The 16,816-nt window shown below is 38.8% G+C and overlaps 1 protein-coding gene across 30 annotated transcripts in view; it reads right to left on the reverse strand.

Annotated features, from left to right (window-relative positions):
* Window positions 1-16,816, reverse strand: part of adgrl2a (adhesion G protein-coupled receptor L2a) — a 74,200-nt gene that overhangs the window by 37,767 nt on the left and 19,617 nt on the right. For 28 of the 30 annotated variants that reach the window (XM_028999713.1, XM_028999712.1, XM_028999725.1 and 25 more), the window contains exons 3-4: window positions 3,765-3,978; window positions 152-261 (exon numbers count right to left, since the gene is read on the reverse strand). In XM_028999713.1, the coding sequence (XP_028855546.1) occupies window positions 152-261; window positions 3,765-3,978 (324 nt within the window). Of the gene's footprint in view, window positions 1-151; window positions 262-3,764; window positions 3,979-16,816 lie in introns of those variants that run through there. The other 2 variants (XM_028999714.1, XM_028999716.1) reach the window with 2 other exon arrangements.

A 16,816-nucleotide genomic window follows, 5' to 3' on the forward strand; every position in this document is an offset into this window, starting at 1 on the left:
TAATATAATATAGTAATAATTATTATAAAATATATTATCTGTACACTGAACTAAGCAAAGTGAGTAAACATTCTGGTAACTTAGTTTACCATAGAGACTGTGACTACAAAGCACTCATACTTTTAACACACAAAATGAGGCTTATACTTACTGTAGGGAACACATTCATACTGGACCTCAAGATACTTGTAAGTTCCTGGACAGGGGTCAGGGAATACATCAGACCCTGTGATGACAATGCACTGTGTTCGGTTGTTGCACCTATAAAAAGGGAAAAGCATGCAGAAGAATTAATAACACAGAATATATATTTATACACACACACACATACACTCAAACACACAGATAGAGGTTGTATAGCATGACCTCAAGGTTATTATTCTGATTATTTATGGTATTTGCAACAATAAACATTTCTGCCATTTCAAGCAGCAGCATGTCATATGATATTTGTGAAGATAGAAGGCGGAACAATACGAAACGGCACGATCCTGTCAGTTCCAGAATCCATCTCAACTAATCAAAAGGGCAGGAATGTTCATTCACAAAATAAACAGCACATGTTCATGACATTATATAGAACATATGAAAAGAAGCAACTTCCCGCTGGTTATCTATAAAAACTAACTTCACACCTGGTCCTATTTGAGAACTGAATTTGATTCTGTATTCTTGTAAAATAGTAATTAGTACTACCTTGTTTATTATCTTCTTCATTAAAAACGACTGATTCTCATATTATATATTTTTAAATTTACATTACATATTAATCCGAAAACTTGTTGTAAAGAAATTACTGTAATTGTTCGGCTACAGATACCACAGAGAAACAGCTTCCCTTCCAGGGTCAATAATCCTCATATGTGATGTGCTATTATTAACAAATTTTACTAGAAGCATTTTTGTTCATAAACCCCAATTATGACTTCAAAATTAAACACACATCCCATGCTGTGTCCATAAAGCAGTAACTGACTCATGTATGATACAACATCTAACTGAACATCTAATTATATTCTCAATATATATATATATATATATATATATATATATATATTTTTTTTTTTATTTATTTTAACCAATACATTTTGGTTAAAACACCCTAAATAATGTACTAATCTTTTTTAACTTTAAGCCATTATAGCATCTTAAAATTAAATATACACAAGTCAAGTCACTATTCATCTGTTACTTTTGCTAATACTATGGCATTTATTCAGTATTTTTTATTTGCTGTCCTTCTCAGAAGCCCAGCAAGCAGTCAAACCAGACCCTGCAACAACATCTCCTGGCTCTCAAATTTAGGTAAGGAAATTGAGAGTGGGTGTAATGCCACATGGAGCCACACAGTTCACTTTGAGGAAGCCCTACTTTGAATTTCTATTAAATTTTGGCCTGTTAAACTTGCTGTGACCTGTCTGTTTCCATTCTATCTGTAATGCTGATGAGGTTTATGGCACAATTATCAAAAAAGAAATCACATTTCCCTGGGTGTTCTGCTGATTGTGGATGCCAGTAAAACACTGGCATCCACCTCACCAAGTTCCATGATTTATTTTTTACTATGAATACAACCAATAAGCAGGAAAAATTTGTGCTAGATGAACAACTGATCATTCAGTCTCCAGTGTACTGGTTTTTAATATATATGGTTAATCTGTTCAATTTATGGTAAAAAAAACTTTTTTATTTAATTTTAAGCAGTGTGAGCCTAATTTATTTAGTTTATTATATTGTTGTATTGGAATATGATCAAATAAATATCCTATTAATATTGACATTTTCTGACCACTACTACAAATAATTTTAATGAAAAGGTTTCTTCTGCTGACAAAAAAAAAACCCACAAAGAACAACTTAAATTTATGATGCAAATGTCATTTCACTGAAAAGTATGCCTTGAAAGGACTACACTGGCCGCCGACTTATTCTCCTGAAAATGATCTCATGGAAGCCTAATCCTGAGCAGTACAAACTGTAGGGTCTGTGTGTGTACCAGGAAAGAACAACGTCTAGTGGAAATGATCGTCGTCTTCGGAGAGCCTCTCCGGCTCTTCCGTCTGTGATATAAATAGCGATAACGCAAAGGGAGCTTCTCACGGCATTTAAGCAGTCATTTTGACAGCAGCACAAAGCAATATTATATTTAGTCTATGTTAATGAAAGTGTTGAGGTTGTGGCGGCTCAAGAAAAAAAATCGTCAATGAGTCTTTTCACTCATGCTTTGTCCCTATCCCATTCTGATGCCAGCTCTGCCTTGTGGTTTGGCAGAAGCATGAATGAAAATATATGTGTGGCATGTGAGCCACATGCAGTGGTATCAAACATAACCAGAAGCACACAGCCTTTCAGGGAACATTCTTCACGGTCACACCGGTTAACGGCAGTAACAGTGCGACGTTGCCCTGGACTCTCAATTTATCTTAATGACATACAAATTTTGTATGTATTTTTACAGTCTAGACTGTAATAAATTACAAAGGCCTTAATAATCAGATGAAAACACTGCTCAACTGCCAAAAATGTAATGATTGTTAAATGGCTCTCACACATTTTATAAATAATCACAATCGCCATTATAATGATGCATTACTCAATATACGGTAAATCAACAATGCAAGTTCACATCTGCTAGACCAAACCGGTGGATGGATCCCCATTAAAAAAAGTATCTGTACAAATATTATGCACTTGAGACAGCTAATTGCTTGCAGCTGAAAGGCCTAATTGAGCCACAGTGGCTCCATGGTTATTTTCTTGAAATTATGAAGTCGATACAGGAGGCTTCGAAGAAAAGTAAGTGCTTGCAACTGCTTGGAGGTTACGCCATCATGGGATGGGATGCCTTCTTTTTTACGGTGGACTTGGTCCACTGACCAGAGATCCCAGGTTTGTCATTAACACAATCATTTACTGTACCCTTCTGATATGGTGTGAGTATTATTGCAATGTTCTAGGCACAGAACGAACACAGTAAAACTTAATAATGGCCTCATCCCAAAATGCATTTGCAAATAATCTTGACCCTTATCATCCAACCACTAAATGAAAAACAAATTTCCTGTAATATTAGAACAGATACATATTAGAACTCCTCACACGAATGCAACCTCACAAAATGCAATCCTCTACTTGCACCACAGCCCAAAGGCATGCACCCTAGGTGGACTGGCAACTCTAAATTGGACACAGGTGTGAGTTTGTACGTGAAAAGTGAGTGCGATAGAGTGTGGGCGGGGTTTAACAAAGAGAGTGGTGGAAATGCTTTTAGAGACATGTTATATAATGCCACATCAATTCATAAAGCCTCTATGTCCTTTGAAAGTACAGCTCACCCAGCCTAATCTTAGTCATGGCCATGTTGATCTTTACAGACTTCACTTGATTTTCGAAGCAACGGCAATTTTACAAAAAGCTGCTAATCAGAAATTAGTGGGTAGGCTGCTGTATAATAACAATTAACAAGTCATCAACTCCACAGTGGGCAAACATGATATTCATTTCTAGCCATAAAGACATGTTTTATTCAGTAGGCATTTCTAGTCTCCATCTCTGGTGAAGAACCATCTTGGCCTTGCTCTAATTCGGCATTCCAGTTCATCCCTAAGGTGATGGCCCAGGCTGAGATCAAGGCTATGTGCTGACACCAGCAATGGCAGTATGAAGAATTAAGGGAGCTGTGCTGCCAGAGGCCAATAAAAATTGACCATGAACTCTAAAAGATAAAAAAAAATAAAAAATACAAGTAAAGATTTGGATGTTACCTTTGCGACATGATTTTGTAGGCATCTGGGAGGTAGCAGTTGATGTTTTCCATCTGGTAGGGGTCAGCATCGCATATTTTGTCATCTGTTCGGCCGTAGTTGGCGCTTTCAATCATGATGACATCACTTCCTGGACAGCGTAGATCGATTGGGTAGCCCTCACAGGATAGCTCTCTTCTCACTAAGCCAAACGGCAAAGCTGCCCGGCTAAACGCTAAAAAAAGAGAGAGAAGATCACATGTCACCACACAGGAAAGACAGAGCGGACGTTGCCATAATTGCACATTGCCTTCACAAAACCAAACATTGCATTTGGCTCTTTTCCCCTATCCTTATACTGATAAGATTAGTTTGATATGTGCACATAATATAATTATCACCACAGCATCTCTGTGTTTCTGGTTCCATCTGAATCTGACATGGTAAGAAATTCCAGTTTAATGCAATAGATTTTGAAGACTGGCAACATAAGTAAATTGAAACAAATGTGTTAATAAAGCCGAAATTTCGGACTCCTCCTTATTACCATAATTATGATCCCACAGACTCACATTTGGCAAACATCTCCCCAGTTATTCAATTTGTTCTGGTTTCAAATAATTGAGGTATTTTTCAAGTTTTAACCATTTTAACAGCCAATGATTTGCAGGGCACCTTCATTATTTCTTGTCTCTGTAAATAAACAAACAAAATAAGGGCTTCAACAATGTGTAATTTAATCAACCTCACAGTCTTGACAGTCGAAGGAAAAAACGAAAGCTGTGCGGAGTGGGTTGGAGAAAGAGGAGACCAAAAAAATAAAAAAATCAATAGCACGCTTTTGTGCTCTGCAAATGTGAAAGCTGCCAAATAACTGTACTTAAGGGAAAAGAGACGTATTTTGCATCATTTGCTCTTCTAACAGCAAACATCTTTCAAATCAAAATTCTCTACCATATACAAAAAAAGAGGAACTGATCGTGCAATTAGACATTACAATCATTTTAACCTGGCTTTGACAGGCCAGACATGTAGTAAAGCTTGAATGTCATGTAGGTCATTAATATTTCAGCTACGGTTGGTCATTTTTGCTATTGCTGTGTTGTATCAAAAGTGACTGATTTATATCTATTGAAAACTACTGAAGAAGTAGTTCTAAAATAAACTCAAAGACAAAATAACATGGTTTGGGCAACACGACTGTGTTGAACATGGTAATTAACATTAACAATACATGGTATTGCCAGCAATATGCTTGTATACACCTTAGAAGTCCCTAGAGCTTGAAAAATTTCAGCTTCAAATCGGGAAACTTTAAGGTGCGTCCTCACAGCACACAAGGTTGAATAGTCCACCACTGCTGTTAATATCAGTATTTATTAGAATTAGTACAATTCAGCTTTAAGTAACAATGAATGACTGTTAAAACCGTTGAAACGGGCAGGGTTCTTGTGAACAGTCTTCATGTGAAGCGCTCACATTACACTCGGCAGACTGGCAGAATGTCACTGACGGGGTGTACCGTCTACATCGGTCTGACACATAGTTTATCAGAGGAGCTGGCATGGCAGCCTATTCACAAGGAACAAGAAAGGACAGTGAAGAGCGCCTTTATCTGATGTTATATATATGGCAGCCCGGTGTCAGTGTGCATCAAGATCTGAAGCAGCCACTTGAAATATCAATCAGAGGTAAATTACAACTTTCACATTAATCTAAACCTTGCCAGAAAAAAAAAAAAAAAAAACCTTTGCCAATGTACATTATATACGGTTTAAAAAAAAATGTAAGAGGCTTTATTGATTTAGCTCTTAGAGTCCAATGTTTTTTTTTCTCTCTCCCTGTGGCCCAGATTAGTCTACATTCCTGTTTACTCAATACAGAGGTCATACAGACTTCACACGGATCAATGAGGTATGCAGTTGTGCTCATTTGAGTGGGACACATTAGGTACGTGCTGTCCTAGTTTGCCGTTGGAATAAATGTGGCTCATGTTAACACACACACACACACACACACACACACATACACACAGTTTGATCTTCAGCATGAAGCCAAGCCACCCATGAACTGCATCTCGAGAGCCCTGTTAAAGCATTTAAATAGCTTGGTGCTGTGGCTCTTAAAAAGGTCTGCATCTGGTTTTATCATTGAAAGTGCACTGGTAAAAGAAGGCAGAAAACGCTAGAAGCGGAGGAAGCCCTGCATCGGCGGTGCAACATCATGAAATAAAACAGCTGTGTGACGGTGCCGCTCACCAGTCGTTGGTGGTCCGCTCCATTTATTACAGTCAAAGCCGGTTCATAAACAGCATTTGAAAACCTCTCAATTGATTAAGCCCGGGGTGGACGATTTTTCAGGACAAGAGGGTTACTGACTCTAAAAATCAATAAAGGGAAGGGTGTGTCAGCAGATCCGTTATGCCCATGTGAAAGGCGTGCCTAGACCTGACGATCTAACAGGAAAAATATCATCTTTTAAATTAAAAGATGAATAATGTAACGGCTCTCCCACAGTTGTTTGAAAAGCAAATTCATTCTAATTAAATGTGAAACACATACAGAGATAAACAGATTTACACAAAACATGTGAAACTACTACTACTAATAATAAATATAGCATCATAAATCCCTCATTAATTATTAGTAGTAACAGTAATAGCAGAATTGCTGTTATTATTATCATCGATTGCTGTTATTATTTTTTTTCCAGAATATTGGAATTCATTTAAATGTATGTTTTGTTGGTTTCAGACACTAATTGTATTTTCACTGGGCCACACAGTGTTATCTGACAGAAAAAAATGAACACATAAGCAAATCCATAATGGCTGTCATCTTTCCCTCGGAAGAAATGAATAGAAACTGTAGCCTACAAAATACATGATGATGTATTGTAGAGGCAGCTTTCACCTTTTTTGTATGTTTTTTTAACAGGGAAATCCTCAACACTGAGAAATGCAACATCAATATGCAATATCAGCCCAACCAGACTAATTGGTTCCATGAGATGGCAGTACTTTGCCATTTCTGAATGTGTAGATTCCCATTAAAAGATGAAACAAAATATTATAAATAAGTGGAAAAGAGGCTTTGATATCCAATAATCCAAGAGAGATGCATACCAGGTGTGAGATGAATGAAAAGAAAGAAACTGAAAACGGAAAAAAATTCCCCCCATTTAGATTGTGCAGCACAAAATCATGAAAAGAATCATTCCATGTGTGCCCATACATCTGCAGTTTTATGAGAGATAAAATGGCAGGAGCATCTGCCCAAATTCTCTGACATTTCCAACATGAACGTTTCTTTTGCTGGCAGAGGAAGATGCATAAAAGTCGATCTGAAATGCATTAGCACCTCAATGACATCAAGCAAATGTGTTCCTCAGTAGCGCTGTAATGAAGGACTTCCATGCTTCATTTTAATCAAACTCTCTGCTCCATGCTAATAAATGAAAAGGAGCCAGATCACAGTTCGTGCCGTCCCACTTCCATGCTTCCCCATTGTACAGGAAGAATGAAAAGCTATGCGCGACCTCAGGAAAAAAATTCCTTCAATGAAAAATAAAACCCAAGGTACTTTTCATGCTGCAGTTAAATGAACAGTCGGGGATCGTACGAAAAACAAAGGCAGCTGCAATGAACTTTTATACTGGCTTGTCGGCGGCGTCATTCGTTTAATACAAATTTTACTAAATGAGGTGCATGCCGGATTGTATTTGCCAAAGACAACACAGACAAACAGAAATGTTCAGTGTTATATAATGAATCACCAATAGATGGTGCAGCCTGATTGTGAACGTTTAAAGGCCGACTGAATAAGAACAAATGAATCAAATTGAAATGCTCACTAATTTCCATACCAAATAAATATATCTCGAAAGCATCAGTTTTAAATGTCAATCAAATGTCTGGTAAAGTTGTCAGAGCAGAATTTGTATTTATACATGGCTGAAAAATCTAAAAGTACCTCTGTCTTTTAGACTTAAAGTAAAGTGAATTGAAACACAAGGACAGGCCATATGTGACGCAATATCTCTCCAAGTCATTTATTATATGATTCATTACATTATTCACAGCCCACCTGACCTTCATTTGAACATACATCGGCTTTAGGCATCACTGAGAGGTTTAATAAATCAAACTTTACTTACAGAGCACATTCTATACAAATACTATGCAACACAAAAAGCTTTACATTAAATGCTTTTTAAAAAAAAAAGCAGTGGACCCACACTCACCCACCCCTAGTTATAAACGTCAGCGCTTTCTTCTCAGTCTGATTAAATGACGCGCTGTTAATAAAACATCACAAAGAATGGCCAATCCCATCGCCAGCGCGACCTGCCTTCAAGAGGCGTACGTGCTGTGATCTGGGCCTGGCCACTGTGACACATCCGCCACACTCTGTATTCCGGCCGATGACTGAGCGCGGCTCTTCCATTCCCCTCAGGCAGCCATGCAATACCCAAGTCAGCAGGGCCTGCGCCGCCGCCGCCACCGCCGCACAATGGCCGGTATTCAGGACCGTGCCTTCGCCCGTCCCCAAACTATAATTAACTTGTAAAATCCGGTGTGTAATACAGATTTATATGCCAGCAAAGTGATAGGAGCGGCCCTCTGTTTCACCCCGTAATGACTATGTTATGCATAAATGTCACATGTTTCTGAGGGACCCCTAACCCGCACTACACCAAAAAGAAATGTGCAGAGTGAGAGCCATAAATACGCCAGCGGTGCGGGTGGCAGCGGGCCTGATGGGCGTTTATGTTTCAAGAGCGCACATACTCGAAATCCCTTACAACCTTTGGTGTGACACAGGTACGCGCCCTGGAAAAATGCTAATGTGACGACATATTATGGTCTCTGTGGCCCCATAACATTTTAATCTCCTCTACAGAGCAAACCAATTGGAAAGTGACCATCTGCCAGGACATGGCCACCATCGGACAGCGGGTAATTAACAAAGACTTTCCTGTTTCACACAAACAGGCAGCAATTAGGATTATAATCATCTTCTCCACATAATCTCCTACAGTCAGGAGATTCATTACAGTCAGACTAGATTTGGCAGCTACTTCACAATTTGATGCTCATCATCATACAGAGGTCGTCATTTCATACACATTTCATATATATATAACAGTACGTAATATATAATAAAAAAAAAATTAAATTCTTTTAACCCATTAAAACTTTATAGAAGTTTAATAATGTAATATGTTATAAATAAAAAACACATTCAACATGTTTCGCTGTGTAAGTTGTAAGGGGTTAAAAGAAATGATTTTATTTCAATGTACTGATGGGTCTATACATATAAAACTGTTTGATATGCCATATAAAATACCATACATCACTTTAAAAATAAAATTATTACTGTTGTTTTTACTGAACTACTTTTGAAATTGAATGCTTTTCTGGTCCCACCGATGGTTGGTCTACACCTAAAGACGTTCAGGGGTTAATTTTTCTCCTCTAACCGTAAGTCAAACAATGGCTAACATTACATGAGAAAATATTTGAATCCAATACAAATTCCCAGTGAGCTCTTGCAGGTTTTGAATAGCTCCGTCCTGGGATTATTCCCGCTGGACGCCGCGTATTCTCCTCCTCAGCAGAGGGGAGGGAACAAAAAAAGCAGAGGACAGACAATCATGACGCTTGTCATCTGCACTTAATCCAACTTTGATTCGGCTTTGTTCTGACAACAGCAGACAGCTGATTGTAAATGAGCTACCGTTGCCGGGCTGACCGGCATCGTTTTACGCTTTTGGCGGACAAGGTCGCTTGCTGAGGGGGTTTGAGGAGCAGGGAAAGTGTGGCGTACACAATGAGCCTGGAACCGCAGGAAACCCATCCCCACACCCCACCAACACATCACAGCACTTAGCACGGAAGTCTGCAGCGGGAAAGCAGCCTCTTAACTTCAGACTCTTCCCACAGAGCTGATTCTGTAATCCGCCAATATCCATAATCGAATCGAGAAGGTCTCCTTTTTTTCTTTCACGTCCTTTCAATAAAAACAAACTCATGCGATTTCACACTTAAATGCAATCCATAAAAAAAATGTGTTTCATGGTGAGAAACGGCTTCTTTTGCTCAGGGAACAATTTGGCAGAGGTCACGGGGTCTGAAGAAGCAGGACGTTTTGCTTGAGAGTCCTTCAGCTATGCAAGCACAGGGCTTACATGTTAGTTAATGCAACAACCCCCTGGTCAAGGCTGAGTGGACTGAGGTCAGCGCCACTCCCAACACTGCTCCCTAATAACAAGGCAAAAAGACACACGCGCGGGCTCCAGCAGGGTCAATAAGACCGATTTATCGTATTCGATTGATCTACTCATGTACATGTACAGTTTCGTGTGGATTAAAAAACATTAGCACACTATTTAATCCGCATTAAATAACTGAGGTTATCTATGCTCTACATACAGTTTTTGGAGGATAGTTGAAGTTGATGAGTGATGAGTGAAGCTGCTCTCAATTAATAAATGCAAAAATTACAACACAAACCAACATGTATTAGTCATGAAGATCCATAACCTATAATTACAGTTAATTCAAAATTACAGTCTATTGCACATTAATACGTCTATTTTGATGTGGGAACTTTCACGCCATATAATCACCCGTAAATATAACCAGAGTAAAGGAATGAAACGTCTCATTTATTCGAGCAACACTAAATAAATAAATACAAATTTTGCTACATACAATGCATATCAGAACCAGTGGTGCCTGACAGCAATTTGTGCGTATGTGTGTGTACTTGTAGAGTAAAAAAAGAGTGCTGTCTGTGCCTTCTTCTCTCTATTCTGTACTGAATGATTCATACATGTAGAAAAATCCAGTACTGAGTGGTACGATATGGCACCGTAGTGAATATGGTTTTTCTTCATAATCACAAAAAAACATACACAACCTGCATAGGCTGTCTTTATGCAACATGTCCGTTGCACCCACACAGTAAGTACGTCTTGATGTATAACCATGGCTAGGTGAAGAGATCTCAAACTAAATAAAACTCTTATATATTATCTTTAATATGCATGATGGGTCATATAGAAACGCTTAAAGAATGAGAGTTAGTTAAAACACACACACACACACACACATACACACAAAGTGAATGGACCCATGATTATGAAAGGCAGGGCGTGCACTTTCCCCGCATGGTGTATTATGCTCCCCTCTCTCACCGAGCCTGTGGGGTACCAGGTTCCCAAGCTCATTTGTATTCACAGCCATAGTTTGCTTCAGTTCATTTACATCTTTTTTCCCTCCACAGCAGCAGTGGGGGGGCTATCAGGAGAATGTTTGATATAGGTACATGGCTCTAAAAAAAAAAAAAAAAAACCTTGTCATTTAACTCTGTGTAGACACTGTAATAAAAAATAAAAAAAAGTCCCCCCGCAGCTTTTGTGTTTTTGCGGCGAGGTGGGCCGCTCAAAGCCACGCCGATGCAGACTTGTGTGGATGTTTCGATTCCATCTGCATGCTGCAGCCCCCACCCACGGGCTGAGGGAAAGGGAAGCAGGAGAATGCTCAGACAAATAGATGCCCGCACTGTACGCTGAGCCATTTACAACGTGCAGCTTGCCTTTATTGTACCCCCAATTAACACAACTGCAAGGTACGTCACACTGTATACATTTCCAGTTATAATATCCCTGCTTACCACTTAACACAATTAAAAGAGTATGTCAACGCAAACATTGTGTGTGTGTGTGTGTGTGTGTGTGTGTGTGTGTGTGCGTTACAGAAAAACAAGCAAAAAAAATAAGACTGCTTGAGGGGGAACAAAAAAAAACTGTAATTTAAGCCAATGGGTTATATGGCCTCAACTGGCTGCACACAGTTGTACTTGTAAATCAACCTTTAAGCCTAATTAAGCACAATGGGACTTATCAAGGTCATAAAATCTTCTTTTATAATGCATTATTGACAAAACTTCTTCTGCACATGTCAGCACACTGCTTTCACACAAGAACGTACGCGGCCTAATATTTAAAAGCCCTCAGGGACATTTTGGGACATCGCAAAGCAAGGGCAACCTCACATAATGAAACAGCCCCTCCACTGCTGCCATTCAGTGCTTTCCAGCATCCTAAATATAGGCACAATTAAAGTTGAGCCTTGATGATTTTTTCTTTCTTTCTTTCTTTCTTTCTTTCTTCCTTTACTAGGCTCCTGGTAGATTTTCACTTTTAAAAAATACCATTCCCGACAAGTCAAATTACTCATCATTGCAGTTGTCGTTAACAATCGTTAACAACAACTAAAAGGCTGTGGTATGTATGTTTTGTGTATTATAAATATTATATATGTATTATATATTAGCATATTAGTAATTATCAGTCTGTGTTGACCGAAGTCTGGCCGCTTGAAGGGACAGACTTAAAGTATCCTTCCCAGTTTGATTTCAACTGCATGAAGGATGATGAAGTGGCCAATAGATCAAGCATCTGGTAGATTTAGTTTAAAGCAAAATGCTTGCATTTTATATAAATATAAATGCTCACATTAGTAAATATGTTAATTATTCAATCCAGAGCTTCATAGCTTGCATTTTATGGCATATTGTACGTGTATGTCTAGAAAAAAGCATTATATTTCAGTAGTAGGCTATTTCTGTAGACGCAAGCCTCTAAACATTTCTGTGGAACAGCACACTTTCCGTAAATCCCAAAAATGATCGTAGTTTTTTTTCACCGTCCTAAACTGCCATGGAACACTATTGATGTTCTCCAGACACAATGACATGACAATGACATAGATCTGAATTTTTTAGTACTGCCAACCGCTCACAAAGTGGATGTAGCCGGAGTTCGGTTTCGACACTTCCCATTTCCCATGTTATTGATTGGCAGTCGGCATTCCTTGGAGGACCGTATCTAGTCATGATCTGCCTGGACATCATTTACCTCAAAGTGCATAAGATTCTATCTCCTCCATTCACGGCTTTGAAAGAAATGGGTCAAATGACTCACAAGGTCAGTGCCTGACTCACTGTGAGGTAATAACAGTTCCTAGATCAATTCCGACTTTAACATTAACATAGCATAATGTTGGCAGCGCCATTTCATATCATAAAAGTACAAAAGTGGATGCCTATTGTTTCTTTGGGACATTGACAGCAAAATCAATAGTAAATTATTAAGTATTTATTAAACCCAGAGAGTGGCCTTCGCAAGTCTGCCTCCAAGCCGTCGGCCCTGAACACATTAATTGACCACAGTCATGGTCATTAATTTGCAGGGCCATACAAGGAATTATCATTTTTTTACTGTCGGTAACAAGCAACAAGGGTAAGAGTTATACACATATATAATTTGTCAAGTTTAAGGTAATTAGATGATGGAAAATGTATTAAACATAACAAAAAATTTATATTTTCATAATATTATTTTTAATTATTGGTCGATTACGGAATATATCTTTGAAGATTCTCAGTCAACCAGGTGAAATTGTCTGAAATTTGAGTCATGGCAACTGGACTTCTTTCTTTAAGGTAGATGTGTTTCATTCTGCAAAGAAGTCCAGTTGCCATGACTCAACTTTCAGACATTATGGAATATACTGTACACATTACAGGCCATAACTGTAAATATGTGTTAAATGCTATCACTGCATGATAAAACTGTTACTATTATTTTTATTTAAATCTGATATCATTTCTGAGCTGTGCAAGGCACAGCTGGCCATATTCTGGTGCGAGTGGGAGGGACTTTAAAACAAAGTTGCACAAGACACCATGTCCATAAGGCATACACATTTCAAATTAAAACACAACTCTATAAAAAAATGAATAAAAACGACTCACTCACTCCCTGCAACCAAACCGCAGGTGAATAAAAAGTTCAATCAAATCTTTTTTTTTTCATTATCATTGCAAACTTCTGATTTCGGGGCTGCCCCATCCATCCACTGCCCCATATTTAAAGTATGTTCTGAACATAGGTCTCAACATGGGTCTTTCCATTGTGATACACTGCACACAGTGACACAACGAAATGTGTCCTCTGCTTTTAACCATCACCCTTGGTGAGCAGTGGGCAGCCATGACAGGTGCACGGGGAGCAGTGTGTGGGGACGGTATTTTGTTCAGTGCTTCCTCAGTGGCAACTTGGCGGTTTGGGATTCGAACCCACAATCTTATGATTACAAGTCCATATCTACAAGGAATGATCCATGAAGCAGCCTGAACCCTAATTTAAAGACATTTCTGAAGGATAGTCTATAGCCTAGAAGTATGTTTATTTTAGTGTATAAACATTTTAGAACTATCACATTTGTTAAAACATGCAACTTATGTAATTCTTCTTAACACTTAAAATATTTGGATTTATGCACTTGCCAGATACTATACTAAAAAGTGACTTGATGAGTAAAATGAGTAAAAAGTATAAAAATGCAAATACCCTTCTCCACAAAATTGTGTTGCAGTTGTTTGTATGCACGGCGTTAACAAGAAAGCTTAAAAAGTCACATGAAATTAGTGGTCCAAGCTGTCTGACCCTAATACCACATGACCTGATCACATTAAAATTCCACAATATTATAGACTTAGGAAGCAAAAGGCCTTGTTACCCTAGAAAAAAATGAGATTAGAATGCAAACACATTTTTGTGTATGTGGGTTTAGTGCATTGCTTTGTATAACCAGCATATGTGGGATTATTCCCAACTGGGTGCTTGACCTTCACTCTTTTAAGGCCGATATGTGATCTACGTGGCTATTTTAAAACATTGAGATGGCAGGCTGGGCCCAATGGCTTCATAGACACCCATATTCAACGAGGAAATGCCGTTATTAAACTAACTGTTTATTATACTGCCTGCAATCAGCAGACTGGGAGCATATCACATCAAGGAACCTACTCACAAAGGACATTCCTGTAGGTCACAATCACATCAGATATGGCTTCGAGTCAACCCGCACCGGTTGTGCAAAATAAAATGAAATGTTCCACAGATCATTTTTGCTCAGGCAGGGGCAGCCGCACGAGTGCTCGATAAGTCGCTGGTGTTTTTCCTTCCCTTGAAATTCATGCCATGTGGTCTACTCTCTGTTGCGGTGATAATTTGGGGTATGCTTGTTAGATAACCACACAAACAGTCTGCACAAGAACAAAACAAGACAAAGCATCACAGAGAGAAGGACATGGCAGAATAAAAAACCAAACTAAATCTGCCATGGGGGCAGATGACACAGATGTGAGCCCATGACTCCCATTTTTAAAAGCTTGAATCAGAATGAATCAGAATACAGGAAAACAGTTCCCCTGTTCTTAATGACCTCAATTACAAAATGTTCATTTTACAACAATAAGATTTTAAAGTACACAACAGGATGAGACAGGATGAGGATGGATTAGTTAGTAACAGTGGAAACCAGACCTCCACTCATTTGGTAGGACTTTAATCTGTCGATCATCTAGTTAGCAGCACATTATGTGAAAGAAGGTATGCTGGTCTCTTGTTTTCGTCCAAAGCTGTTCATTTAAAATAAAAAACAGAAAAGACTTCCAAAATGCTCAGATGACCAATGGCTTCATGGAACAGTTTGAAAGTGTGGACAATGATCATCTTCGCAACAAAACTTTGTCACTTGAAGGCTTGCGAAAAGAAAAAAAAAAAAAGAAAGGAACAAAATGACACCGAGCCAGACACACAGAAGCCAAAAGTGCCTCAGTCTCTCTCGTTAGCTCCGAAGAAACGTCTACAACATATCCATATTCATCTTAAGCTACAGCTGTCACCAAGCACGTTGGACACAGATTACCCCTTGGGGTGAGCTCTCTTTGAAGAGAAGTTCATTTACAAAAACACGTCTTTCTAATGTCTGCTCCCTCCGGAGGTTCATTTCTGTGCTGCCTTTAACCTGAGGAAAAGCAACATCACGACGCCGATCAGGCACGGACGAGCATCCAGAGCCTGCAGATAACCAGGTGTTGCCAGAGCTTGTTCTCCTCAACCTGGCCTTATTAGCAGCAGTAACTGGCAGATATTAATGACTGCGTGTTACACCAGTAAATATGAGTTCATTCACACCACAACGTTCTGAACATAAAATAGAGATTCACGTGGAACTGAAGTTCTATGTAGAATTACTGGGTTTACTGGGATATATAGCCCATTGTGCTATACATTTAATAAAGCATGATAGGTGGGTAATCATCATTACATTTCAAAATGATGTAGAAAACAATACAGAATTAAAGTTATACTACGATTTACCAAATTACCGAAGCCAAGGCTCAGATATCAGGGCTATTATAAGCTTGGTAACTCTTGGTAACAATAGTATTGATGTCTGAAGTCACATTTTTCATGCATTTCAACAAATCATACATGAGCACAGATTAATTTGATCCAATTACATTTTTACTTTTCTACATTTTTCTACAATTCAGACAATTCTTTTTAAAGTGTGCATTCATTCCTGTCATCATACTTGCTCGAATGCTCTCTCACACTTCAGCTTCCTGCTGACTGGTTGTAAATTTTAGGTCAAAGCTAGAATAAAAGCAACATTGACACATTTTGCTTTGGAGGTCTGATACTTTGCAACTTGCTCAGCTATCATGACCCAAAAAAAAATCCTGTGATGGTGCCGATCCCTTCTGACCAACTACAGAAAAAACATTCCAAATATCAAAGCCCGTTTTTCCCCAAAAAGCAAGGAACTAGCGACAAAAAGCATGTGCATGCAGTTTTACTACAACTCTCATTATTGAGGACAGCGGAGGTGAGAATACTTTTACCTCCAAAATAGTGCTGGGCTGGGCTGGGACTGCTGTGTTTTTCATATACAGTACAGGCCAAAAGTTTGGACACACCTTCTCATTCAATGTGTTTTCTTTATTTTCATGACCATTTACATTGGTAGATTCTCACTGAACTATGAATGAACACATGTGGAGTTATGTAATTAACAAAAATTGGAGTCACCGGACCTGAACCCAATCGAGATGGTTTGGGGTGAGCTGGACCGCAGAGTGAAGGCAAAGGGGCCAACAAGTGCTAAACACCTCTGGGAACTCCTTCTGTTGGAAAAGCATTTCAGG

This window comes from Denticeps clupeoides, chromosome 13, assembly GCF_900700375.1.
Source record: "Denticeps clupeoides chromosome 13, fDenClu1.1, whole genome shotgun sequence".
Taxonomy (NCBI): Eukaryota; Metazoa; Chordata; class Actinopteri; order Clupeiformes; family Denticipitidae; genus Denticeps; species Denticeps clupeoides.